Raw genomic sequence first — 13,260 nt, 5'->3', positions numbered from 1 at the left:
GTTAATAAAGTCAAACATGTTCTGAGTCTTCATTTGTCTTAAATATTTTCATAACTGCATATAAAAATAAATAGTATTTACAGAACTTTTGAAGTGCAACTGATGAATAGAAAACAAGTTGCTTTCTAGGTTTCTCTGTAATGCTCCAACAAAGCATTTTGGTCTTAACTCCCTAAGCCTCTTGCCATTATAGCCTTTCGTCCGAAATTTACACATTGTGCTTCAGTTGTATTTTGAAATGTTAATGAGAAAATATTGGGATCAGGGTGACAAAACTTGTGTTCACTTATGCTGTTAACCAAAATTGTAGTCATAGCAATTTCTGTATTTGTGACAGAGAAATATTAAGAAACTTACCTACAGACATTTGGAAAATGCCCTTACTAGTTTAGAAGATTTAAGCTATGTATATTTACTTTGCTGAAAAATATGCACTGTAGAGTAGATGGTGACTACCAGAATTAGAGACCTCGATTTAATACCGTGCAAATATATGTTATTTCAGCTGTGACTGCTTGCTACACTTTTTACCATGTAAGGATTTTTTAAAATTATGTCTTCTTTTCTTCCTGATCTTTGAATCTAGGATCAAAGATTATTTTGGCAGGTGGCACGGAAGTCCCCTTTTCCCATAAACCTTTGTTGTTGTATAATGGAGAATTAACTTGTCAGACTCAGAGTGGGAAAACAAACAATATCTATCTAAGCACTCACAGTTTCCTTGGCAATTTGAAAGATTTTGGACCTAATGAGCTGACACAAATGCTTACTCAGACTTTAATGTTGAAAAGGTACATCTGCATTTTAATTATATTGTGTAAATTGTTTTCTCCTGTGCTTGTAGCTCAGTGCAGCATATCCTGGTGATTTAAAAATGTCATGCTGACTGTTGACAAATGAGGTTGATCCATGAGTCCATGTAGCTGTGTATGCAGACCAAGCAAAATAAGTTACCCAGCGGTGCTTTATTTGTTTTTCCACTGTCAAGTCAAAGCTAAAGTAATTTTTTTGAAGACTGATTTGGGGGTCTGTGACAGTGGCTCTTACAAAACTGGCTGAAGGTGCTTCTTGCATGCTTCCGTCCCAGTGTAATGAACGAATGCAAAATTAGTATAATGGACAGAATGCCAGAGTAGGGAAAGCAGACAGTTTCCTGAAAAAGTGTGGTAGAAACAGGAGAAACAGAACTGTAAGTTATGCATTTGTATTTCTCCTTTCTTCCTGACACATCTCTGCCTCCATGGCTTAGAAGTAAATGCTTTTTACATTTTCCCTTCCATCATATTGGGGAAAAAAAAGTGTTGAGAGGGAATTTTAGGTATGAGTAATACACTAGTTTTAAATGTGTTTTACCTTCTATAGGTTTTCTGAAGCATGGGAGGTGTGCAGACTTCTGAATGACCAGTCTGGTTGGAATGAGCTGGCCAAAGCTTGCTTACATCATATGGAGGTGGATTTTGCGATACGTGTTTATCGGACATTTGGTAATGCTGGGATGGTGATGTCACTAGAGCAAATAAAGGTAAAATGTAAAGTTCCTTTTAAGTAGGAGGTACAGCGATTTAATTCTTCTTTAAGAATTGCTGAATCTTATTTTTGTGGGGATTTAGGTTTTTTAAATAGGAGGTGAATTATCTTCAATAGTTACAGAGGAAAAAGTGTCCAAACCACACAACTCTTGCTTAGTTTTCTGTTGAAGTGGTTGCAGTCTCTGCTGGAATGCACAACATTCCTTTCTGCATTTGCTTGAGAGCAGCGGAATATCTTCATGTCTTGGGCATTTGGAAGCTCTTTTTCCCTTTGTTATTTTTGAGAAAATGTTTAAGGCTGGTATTACTATTTAAAAAAAAAAAACCACAACGCAAATTAACAGACTGCAATTATACATCAAAAAATGTGTGTGAAATAGTAACTTAAAAATATACTTCTGGAAATTGCTGATTTTAGACAGTATAAGCTGTCATGGCTTTGAGCTACAATAAGAAAGTGAGGGCTTTTTCTGGTTTGTAGAATCCGACACACATGGTTGTAAAATGTAATGATATTTTGTTTTACTGTGCTTACTAGATTATGTTACCTAAAATAATTTTTTTCTTTTGGACTACCTTTGCTCCTATTGCATCTTTTTACAGGGAATAGAAGACCACAACCTTTTAGCAGGACATCTTGCCATGTTTACTAGTGATTTTAATCTGGCTCAGGATTTATATCTAGCATCCTCCTGTCCTATTGCTGCACTTGAGGTATTCATTTAAGATACATAAATTTTTTTCTGCCGTTTTCATTTCCACCTTAATGTTGGAATATTTTACCCTTTTATGGTTTTGTTCTTGCCATTGTGTGACTGGCAGACATTCTTTTAGGATGAATCTATCTCAGATTGGCTGAATCTTTCTAGAATACTAGGTCTATATTTTAGAATAAGATCAAGTTCATATTAGAATTTAGAATTTGATACTTGCATCAGAAAATGTTACTGTTCTTTGTTAACAGATGCGAAAAGACTTGCAACACTGGGACAGTGCACTGCAGCTGGCTAGGCGTTTGGCCCCAGACCAAATCCCTTTCATATCAAAGGAATATGCAATGCAGCTTGAGTTCATGTAAGTTCTCCTTTAAAGTTGCAGTATAAGAATATTAAACCAATACTCGTGCTCTCTAGAAAAACATGGAATTGAGATACTTCAGCTGACTGCATTGTTGAGACAATTCGGTGAGGTCTTGCAGCTATAGAATGAGGAAGAGTAGTTTTATAAGAAATACTTCATGCTAGAGACATATGTTAGCAAATAATAGTTTACTTTAGAATAATTTCAGTATATCTGGGTTCTCTGTGACTGGTAGGTCCACTATATTATAGTATTGTTTACTGCTTTATATCTGATTCTTCCCAGATGAAACCTGGTCTGTTTAAACCAAGATGAAAAACACTTGTCTATTAATGGAGCTTTTAGACAGCTCTTGCCCCTTGACAGTGCCCCTAGCACTGAGAAAGGACACTTCTTGGTCACAGAAAGGAAGGAGTGGAGGCAGTTGAAGCAATGCAACCATCTGTAACTTGAGTTCTGAATGTTCTTAAGGAAAAAAAATTGTCTTTGTTTTTATGTTGTGAAAGTTTTAGATATTTTAGAAGCTTAGTTTCATTTATCTTCCAGAAAAATGTGGAAGTAGAGATGAGATTATTGAGATGTATTGTGCAGATTCTTTGCCTGTCTTTCAAGGGAAGTTTATTGGTCTCAGTATAATGGAACTGAGAGATGGACTGCCTCTTTGACTAACAACTTTTTCAGTGCATGGGAAGTGCCATGATATACTGTGTAACTGTCCATCTTTTGCATACGTCACAACCTTGTATGGCATCATTACGTCTAAAGCAAGACATATACATGCATAATCTGTGTGGTAAGAAGGTAACCATCTCTTCCTATTAAAATATTCTTCCATATAAATTCCAATTTTCTTTTAGGGGTGATTATATTAATGCTCTGGCACATTATGAGAAGGGAATCACTGGAAACAATAAGGTAATTCTTTTTTAGTAATGGTAGCATTTGTAATACCATCCTACACATTTTAAGTTGTCATGTTTCAGACTAATTTGATTTTAGATTTTTTTTTATTCTGCTATAAATCTATGTGACTTGCTTTTGGGACAATAGTCTTTGCACTTCTCTTTTAATACACAGAATGATGCTTTCTCTAGATATAAAGCAGTATTGCTTTTGTATTAACATGGCATAACTAGACATAGGTTTTTATAATTTGAGTAGTTTCATAATAGACGTGCAAATGTCAGAGAAAATATTGCTAGGATTTTCATTGTTATGACAAAAGTCTTAATTATTCCTTCCATTCTTTACAGAATTGTTATCTATATAGAGACAAGCAAGGATTGTGTTAGAAAATAAACATAATATAACATAAGTAACATAGTAAGTAACATAATATAACATAAGTAGATCCTCCCTTATTCTGGCATTATTTCCCCTAATATTTGCAAAATGTCTATTATGAAGCAGCTTAAATGATAATAAGGGAACATAATAGGGGAAATAGCAATGTTTTGTGAATTCAAGCCATTTGGCTTTATGAAACATCAGTGGCCTTACCACCTTTAAAAAAAAATAAAGGAAATATCCTGCTTATAGTTTCTCCATTTCTCTACTGTTGGTTTTGGAGGAAAGAGGAAAGTGGTAGTGAGCTGTCTGTAAAACAGGTTCTCCTCATGTATGCTTGGTCTGGACAGATCTTGTAAGTAAAATGTAAAAATTAAAGACAAAGCTTAAGAGGAAAACTATGCTCCATTCTTCTAAATAAGTGCCAGCTGCAGCTAGGCAAGAATTTTGAGACAAAAATTTATTTAACTAAGCCCATGTAGTGTTTTCTTAATTTGTTTCAGTGCTTGGTTACTGTGGCTTTTGTGACCTGATATTTCTGATGTATAATGTATAGTTACAGCTTTTCATTTGATTGCCAGTACCAGGAACATGATGAAGCTTGCCTTGCTGGAGTGGCTCAAATGTCCATTCGAATGGGAGATATCCGTCGAGGGGTAAACCAGGCCATTAAACATCCCAGTAGGTTACTAAAAAGAGACTGTGGAGCTATTCTGGAGAGTATGAAGGTATTCAAAAGAATTAATAAAGCAAAGCTGAATATGTGAATTCATTAAACTATTTATTTATTTGTAATCTTGATTTAGAAATTATATTTTAATGATTTCCAATATTGTAGCAATTTTCAGAAGCTGCTCAACTGTATGAAAGGGGACAATATTATGACAAGGCAGCATCAGTATACATCCGGTGTAAAAACTGGTAAGTACAGGTTTCAGGGAAGTGTTATACTTCAGGGGACTTGCTGTAGTGCTTTTTGGAAAGGAATGATTCTCTGAATAGCCCAGATGTCTTACTAATTATGTTTCATTGACTTTATTGTTCCCTCCCCTACGCTTAATTAGGAACAGTGTCCTCTCAGAAGCTTCTGTTGTTTAAATATAGTCTACTGTAAATGGGAGATAGTATTTTCTTTTTTGTGTTATGTTTAAAGTCACCTGCAGTTTTGAGTCTCTTGTGTGTGTGTGCATGCACGCATTGAATTTAGTAATTTTATTTGTGTAGTTACTGTTTAGTTCATTAAACTTCTGCAGTTAGAAGATACATAGCTGAGACCAAATATTCAGGTACTTGGAAATTACTCTAAGTTGCTGGTTCAAGTGGAGTCTGTATCATGAGTAGTCAAAATCACTGGTGTTATGTTCAAGACATTTTTAATTTTTTTAAGTGAATTTGTTTATTGTCAAGTTTCCAGTGGAAAAGTACAATTTACTGAGAGATTTAAGGGTTTAATTCTTCCCTGATTACATTTTTATGGACTTCTGATATTAAGAACTGATTGGAGCAGAGGTCAGAAAGACCCCTCATCTTTCATATGAGTGCTCTAAAAGTTAGGATGGAAAATTACATTCATTTACTAAGGAAAATTTTATTCCATCATAGAAGCGTCAGTGGCATCAGAACGGACACAGAGAACACTGTTAAGTAGGGCAGCTTGTATATAATGATAGCCTTGCTTTGGAAGGTGGGAGGTGCAAGCTTTGGAAGGTACTGGCAGAATGAGGTTCAGTTTGGGGAGTGTTCTATCTTTTAGGCAGAGAGGTGAGATCTAAGGTCAGCCTCTCTTCAATCTCTCACACACCCTTTGCCTTGAGGCCCACTGCTTAGTTTGGTGGCTTTTATAGATCGTGTCACTGTGTGCAACTCCTGAAGCTAGATTTATGGAAGGACTGACATAGTCTGTGTTCCTCCACACTGCTGTTAAGGATGTCATCACTCAGAGAATCTGGTTCTAATTGCTTGGAGTTGTCTGTGCAACCTGTGGCCATAAGCACACAATCATGGGACAAGAAAGATTCTTTAAGCCAGTATGTTCATGAAGCAGTCTATAATTCCCAGTTCTCACATCTATAAAGCGCAGCTTTTTGAAAATATTAAAGTGCCCTCAAAGCTTATACATAATGTTCAATTACTTCTTTTTTAGCCTCCTTTTCAGTGTTGATATCAATATGCCTGCTTTACTGGAGAAAATATGAAACCAGATAAATTTACTAAATAACTACTATCTTGTCTTTCTAGGGCAAAGGTTGGTGAACTTCTTCCTCATGTTTCATCTCCAAAGATTCACCTACAATATGCAAAGGCCAAAGAAGCAGATGGCAGGTGCATTTGAATGCTTATCTTCTTTTATAAAACGTTGTTGTTATACGTTAATCTTTCTGTAAAATAAATTAAAATAAAGACTTTACATTTTGTATAAAATAGCCTTGGGAAAATGGATTCTGAAATATGTAAACTGAAGGTGTTGTGTAACAGTTTTAAACATAATTTAAGGACCTTCCACTAGTATCAGAGAAGTGTTTCTAATTGATTGTTTTCCTGTCTAAGCATTAATGTCTTTTTAACAAGAATCATTAAGGGTTTTAAAGTACTGCACCCAATGCAATATTCCACTTAGCAGAGTATTGAAGTTCAGTTTGTTTCTAGTGACTCCTTAGCTATGATTTTAAAGGTCATTCAAAGGGGGAATAAACACGAAAGAAAATTTTTACTCTAGAAGCAAATTACTGTTACATCTTAATGGCTGCATTTGCAAAATATTGAATAATGTGAAATTATTGACTGAAAGTCCAAAATATGTTACATTTAATCACAGAATATAGTTTCTACTAGTCCTTACCTGTAAGTGAATGTGCTTCAGAATAATGATACTTTATAATATGAAACAGCACCAAAGCTAAATGTTTGCTCTGCTGAAACTAGAAAATACTATTTATGTCAATTGTGTAGTGTGAGAATGAGAAATTTCTTGATCTTGTTTACGGAACAGAAAAGAAGTCTCAGTTTTTAAAGTTGTACAAGTAGTTATCCTATGTTTGGCTTTTATTGTTCTCTCACGCCCAAGTGATTTCATATGAAACTTATGGAACAAAGTATGTTTGCTGACGGAACAGATGAACTGCTTTTAAGATGTATCAAAAGAGATGCTGGCAGAGTATGTCAAAAATAGTATTGCGGTAGACATTTTTCTGTTGTGTCTACCTTCCGTTCTCCCAAGAGAAAATGAAATAGAGACAAAAAAAACATGGTAAATGCAGAACAAGACTATCACATGCAAACTGAAAGGAAAGTGTCACAGAGTAACCTCTCAGAAGTGAAATACTGTGTTTTTCTTTCACACTGTATTATAGAGTTAGTTAAAAGTTAGAAAAACTGATACCTAACTATTATTTTGCAGGTACAAGGAAGCTGTGATAGCTTATGAGCATGCAAAACAATGGGACAGTGTAATTCGTCTGTATTTGGATCACCTTAATAATCCTGAAAAGGCTGTTAATATTGTGAGAGAAACACAGTCTCTTGATGGAGCAAAGATGGTGGCCAGGTAACAATCATATTATGCAGGTTAAAAAAAAAAAGGGTGAAAGAGGCTGCACTTATTGGAAGTTGGTGAGGCTTGCTAACATATCAGACTCCAGTTGCTGGTACTTGGCCAGTGACTCTGTATTTCAGTTACTTGGTTTGAGTTCTCTCAAATTTCGACAGCTAAGCAGGTACTGATTTCTTCTCCTTTTTTAACTTTCTGATTAAAATTATATTAACCTGAAGTAATAAGTTTAGACAATAATAAAAGTTGCCATACTCTATTATTTATACTGGGTTAATTTTAGTAACCTAAAGTAGATTAGAAATGTATCATATTTGTATGCCACAAAGTACACTATATTCGTAAAACATTTGGTGTGTTCATTATGCTAATTAGTACTAAGGTATTAATTTGTTCATTCTGATTAGATTCTTTCTGCAGCTTGGTGACTATGGTTCTGCCATCCAGTTCCTGGTCATGTCCAAGTGCAATAATGAAGCTTTCACATTAGCTCAACAGCACAACAAGATGGAGATTTATGCTGATATCATCAGTGAGTATTCCAGGTTAATAGTTTGTTTACAGTATGTTTTGCTGTGCTTTTAATTAGTTTAGACCAATTTGAAATCATAAGACAAGGGGTGTGAAATTTTGTTTCCCAGCCTTTTCCATTTCCAGTCACCATGGACAGATTTGGTAATCTGTGTCTAATTCAGGCCTATAAACTAGGCCTTGCTTTCAGTTTAGGTATCTCACTTGGTCCTCAGTCCAAGTTGTTTTCAAATCTTGCCTGTGCTAGAGATTTATCCATAGAGGTAAAGCCTTTGTCTAGACTATTTTCTTGTGTCCTTTGAGGAATCCCATTCTTTGACCTTGGTATATGTAGTACTGCTTTTCCAAAACTGAGAATTTTACTGGTACAGTTCTTGATTTTTATCCCCTCTTTCCTTTTTTTCATGGTTCCAGCAATTTTCTAACATGTATGTGTCACTTGTCTTTCCTTTTTTTCCCCTTTAAGGCCCTTTGTGGCCTCCTCTTCTCTCAGTGAGAGACAAAAAGGGGATCTTGCTGAGAAGCTGACTTTTACCTCAGGCCATCAAGTCAGTGGCTAGCTTGTCAATTTGCAATAAATTTTATATTTTTCACCTGCATCAGGCACCATTCTTTGTGGAAACAGCTCCACATACGTATCTACCAAGTTATCTCATATTTTCAATTCCTCTCTTGTGTAAAAAATGTATTCTTGTTATGAAGGTTATAAAATCTTGGTAACAGCTAACTTGGTGACGTACCATTGCAGCTGCTTGTCAAGGTGGCCACTGTTGTTCTACTGCTCCTTGTGCTTTCTTCCTTCTCTCCTATCCAAAATAAGATGTCTCAAACTGTAACCTAAGTGGGTGGGAAGAGGGCTTAAAACTAACTTTGGAGTAGTGGCTGTCTTTGTTTTTGACGTATACAGTAAAATGGAGTCTTGGTTAGAAGACTAGTATTCCATGCTACCACATGGTTACATTGGTCCTGGTAGTCTTGTTCTGTGCGATAAAGATATACTTGTGTATCCTTAAAACTGTGCAAATAATTCAGCTAATATCATAATCACTTGCTCTGTTTTATTGTTGTCAAGACATAATGGAAAAATTAATTAGTAGGTCATAGTTATGCCATTTTATTATGTCTGTGAAAAAAACAGGAGTCCTATTGCGGTATGAAACCTATGGAAACAATTTTTTCATTGCAATATTAGCTCCTAATGTCTGACATTTAGTCTGATTAAATAGGAAAAAATGTATAACATATAATTTGAGTCTAGCTGGCTTTGATTTTCTTTGAATGTCAGTAGGAAAAAAATGTAGAATAGGAATTTGTTCCTTCAGTAGGGCTTTTATCTTACTTAATAAGAATACTTGGCTGTCATTGCTAACTATCTGTTGCAGGTTCTGAAAGTACTACCAATGAAGATTATCAGAGCATCGCACTGTATTTTGAAGGAGAAAAGAAACATTTTGAGGCGGGAAAATTTTTCTTGCTGTGTGGTCAATATGGACGGGTAAGTACTTAAAGGATAAAACAGTGATAGTCAAACATTCATAGAAACCATTCAAAATACAGTACTTCAACATCAGGGAGGATCACAGTAGACTTTAGCTGCCTTAACTGATGACAATACTGGTATTTTTAAAAAGTGTAAAAAAAACGTAAATGTAAAAAGCAAGCTATTTATACTTACAGTTATCTACATTTTATTCCGTGAATTATACACTGCCATGCACATAACTTTTTCATAGCAGTAGAGGCTCCAGGTGGATCAATGCTATACTATTCTCAGTGACCCTCTAAATGTCATGAACATAGAATTAGAATTTATTTATATTTTATTAGCTTGAGCAGTGAAGACTTGGTTGCTGACTAATTAATTCATTTAATACTGTAGCATGCCAACTTAAAGCTTTTTTTTAAAAAAGGAAATATGTTAATTGAAGTATGTCGATTGACACACTTCCTTTTGATCAGCTACAAACCAGTGAACTGATGCTTATTAAATGTTTGACTTCTGCATACTGAACACATACCAGAAATATATTACTGATTTTTGCAAATTACAGCATTGTAGGTGAGCACTCCTTCAGCTCAGCTGGGGCATGGCGGGGGGGGGTCCAATGGCACATTAATCATTAATTTCTTCTCACCATATTGCTGTGAAGATCTTTCAAAGTTAGATGAAGGTATACACCAGAATTTGGCAAAGGCTCAACTCATCTTTTCTTGCAGGAGTATCTGTAAGAGCAGCTGCTACCTCTGTAGTGAATGTGGTTAACCAAATGGCTGTAAGATAGTCAAGAAAAGCCTTCAGTGAGACACTTGTCTGTCAAAATGCAGAGAGAAATAACTTGATAAAGATTAGAAAAATGTGAATTTCCTGTGTCTCAGTTCTAACTTTTCTTCTGTATCCTTTTAGGCATTAAAGCACTTTATGAAAAGTCCAAGCACAGAAGATAACTTGGCTATAGAAATGGCAATTGAAACAGTAAGCAACTTTGATAAAACAAAAAATTCTTCATCTTTTAAAGAAGTTTACCTTCAGTATTGTGACATTTTCCTAGCGTCAGTGAGTTTGTTTGGACAGATTGCAAGTAGAAGGAAAACTGTATCACTAAAGGTGATACCTAAACATTTAAAAAGTAGAATAAGTGAATACTGACACCAGAGGAAAATGTGTTTTCAGTCTTCAAAGGAGGGTTTATGAATTCATTCAGATTTTTGTGGCTGTGCGACAGACACCTGAGTTTAGAATTTTCTTTTTTAGCAATTTCCATATATGATTTTTCGGTTTTCGAGGTTTTTCCAGTCTGCACACTATGGTTACAGAGGACAATACGCCTTCATTCTCGCTCTCTGTCACAGAAACACAGAATGGTCGAGACTGAAAGGAACATCTGAAGGCATCTGATCCAATGCCCCTGCTCGAGCAGGACCTCATAGAGCCTGTTGCCCAGGACCATGTCCAGATGGCTTTTGAATATCTCCAAGGAGAGAGACCCCCCAACTGGGCAACCTGTGCCAGTGCTCAGTCACCCTCACAGTGTTTCATGATGTTCATATGGAACCTCCTGTGTTTCAGCTGGTGCCCACTGCCACTGGTCCTGTCACAGGGCACCACTAAAGAGAGCTTGGCTCCTTCCTCTTTGCGCCCTCCCTTCAAGTATCTATATAATCGACAAGATCCGCCCCACCACCCCACCCCAAGCCTTCTCTTCTCCAGCCTCAACAGTCCCAGCTCTCTCAGCTTTTCCTCAGGAGAAAGTAAAGCCTCTCCAGCCTGGACAGGTTGGAGAGCTGGGCCGAGGGGAACCTCATGAAATTCAACAAGAGCAAGTGCAAGGTCCTGCACCTGGGGAGGAACAACCCCATGCACCAGTACAGGCTGAGGGCTGAACTACTGCAAAGCGGCTCTGCTGAGAAGGACCTGGGAGTGCTGGTGGACAGCAAGTTGACCATGAGCCAGCAATGAGCCTTTGTGGCCAAGAAGGCCAATGGTATCCTGGGCTGCATTAAAAGGAGTGTGGCGAGCAGGTTGAGAGAGGTTATCCTCCCCCTCTACTCTGCCCTAGTGAGACCACATTTGGAGTGCTGTGTCCAGTTTTGGCCCCCCCCCGGTTTCAGAAGGATGTGGAACTCCTTGAGCAAGTCCAGCAGAGAGCTACGAAGATGATCAGGGGACTGGAGCATCTCCCTTATGAGGAAAAGCTGAGAGACTTGGGTTTGTTTAGCCTGGCCAAGAGAAGGCTGAGGCGGGATTTCATCAATACCTATAAATATCTAAGGGGTGGGTGTCAGGGCGATGGGACTGGACTCTTTTCAGTGGTGCCCAATGACAGGCCGAGGGGCATCGGGCACAAGTTGGAACACAGGAAGTTCCACCTCAATATGAGAAAAAACTTCTTTCCTGTGAGGGTGACCGAGCAGTGGCACAGGCTGCCCAGGGAGGCTGTGGAGTCTCCTTCCCTGGAGACATTCAAAACCCGCCTGGACGCGTTCCTGTGCCCCCTGCTCTGGGTGTGCCTGCTCAAGCAAGGGGGTTGGACGAAATGATCTCCAGAGGCCCCTTCCAACCCCTGCCATCCTGTGATTCTGTAAGATGCTCAAGGCCCTTCATCATCTTACTGGCCCTTTGCTAGACTCTGCAGTATGTCCTTCTCTCTCTTGTACTGAGAAGCCCAGAACTGGACACCATGTGGCCTCACCTGGAGTGGAGGGGAACAATAACCTGCCTCGACCTGCTGGCAACAGGCCCAGGACACCGTTAGCCTTCTGTGCTGCAAGGGCGTATTGGTGACTTGTGTTCAACCTGATGACCCCCAGGTCCTTTTCTGCAAAGCTGCTTTCCAGCTGGGTGGCCCCCGGCATGTACTGGCACATGGGGTTGTTCCTCCCCACATGCAGGATTTTGCCCTTTCCTTTGTTGAACTTCATGAGGTTCCTGTCAGCCCATTTCTTCAGCCTGTCAAGGACCCTTCTGATGGCAGCATAGCCCCCTGGTGTATCAGCTACTCCACCCAGTTTTGTATCATCAGTAAGCTTGAAAAGTGTGTACTCTGCCCCATCATCCAGATCAGATTGGACCCAGTGTTGACCCCTGGGGTACACTGCTAGTTACTGGCCTTCAACTAGGCTTTGTGTTATTGATCACACCCCTCTGGTCTGGCCATTCAGCCAGTTTTCAGTCCACTTTGTGTTCTGCTCATCCAGCCCATACTTCATCAGCTTCTCTATGAGGATGTTATGGGAGACGGTGTCAAAAGCGTTTCTGAAGTCAAGGTGGACAATATCCACTGCTCTCAGCTTCCACTGTCAGACAGAGGACCAGTTACAGCATTGTCTTACTAACACCTTTCGGGTTTCATCGTTATTATCTCTAAATATCTCTTGTTCATAGCTAAAAAAAAAAATTTGGTATGAAGCAATCTTTGCTTAGTTATTTTCCTTATGATCTCCAAAATTCTGTAGCCATCAGGTCTCCAGCTCATGCTGTACCTCAGTACATGTGAACCTACTCTGTTTCTTGAGATTCCCTTCTAGACAATATATGCTGGAAACCAGCCTGTGCGGGCCCATTGCCAACTTCCATCTGAGCATCCTCTGCGACTGTCACTTTCTGTCATCCAAACCATGCTCACACGGCCTCTGTTCCCTTGAAGAACCCACAGCTTTGAAAATCTTAAGTATTACTAGAGTTTTTTCAGACTCTTAAACAGTAGATCTGACTTTGCCTAGAGCCAGTGCAGCTGCTCTTGAGGCCCTCCATCTCAAAGAGCTGTTGGCAGGGCTTGTAAGACTGAA

At 38.3% G+C, this 13,260-nt stretch overlaps 1 protein-coding gene across 2 annotated transcripts in view; it reads left to right on the top strand.

Annotated features, from left to right (window-relative positions):
- WDR19 (WD repeat domain 19) overlaps window positions 1-13,260 on the top strand; it is a 50,124-nt gene that overhangs the window by 20,683 nt on the left and 16,181 nt on the right. For both annotated transcript variants that reach the window (XM_075091654.1, XM_075091655.1), the window contains 12 exons: window positions 587-791; window positions 1,363-1,522; window positions 2,133-2,243; window positions 2,494-2,603; window positions 3,467-3,524; window positions 4,478-4,624; window positions 4,735-4,817; window positions 6,135-6,218; window positions 7,294-7,440; window positions 7,851-7,975; window positions 9,357-9,469; window positions 10,379-10,447. In XM_075091654.1, the coding sequence (XP_074947755.1) occupies window positions 587-791; window positions 1,363-1,522; window positions 2,133-2,243; window positions 2,494-2,603; window positions 3,467-3,524; window positions 4,478-4,624; window positions 4,735-4,817; window positions 6,135-6,218; window positions 7,294-7,440; window positions 7,851-7,975; window positions 9,357-9,469; window positions 10,379-10,447 (1,412 nt within the window). The remainder of the gene's footprint in view (window positions 1-586; window positions 792-1,362; window positions 1,523-2,132; window positions 2,244-2,493; window positions 2,604-3,466; window positions 3,525-4,477; window positions 4,625-4,734; window positions 4,818-6,134; window positions 6,219-7,293; window positions 7,441-7,850; window positions 7,976-9,356; window positions 9,470-10,378; window positions 10,448-13,260) is intronic.

The sequence above is a fragment of the Phalacrocorax aristotelis genome, chromosome 4 (genome assembly GCF_949628215.1).
Source record: "Phalacrocorax aristotelis chromosome 4, bGulAri2.1, whole genome shotgun sequence".
In the NCBI taxonomy this organism is placed as follows: domain Eukaryota; kingdom Metazoa; phylum Chordata; class Aves; order Suliformes; family Phalacrocoracidae; genus Phalacrocorax; species Phalacrocorax aristotelis.
Note: the sequence above shows the minus strand (reverse complement) of the source record. Positions and strands in the feature narration are given on the sequence as shown.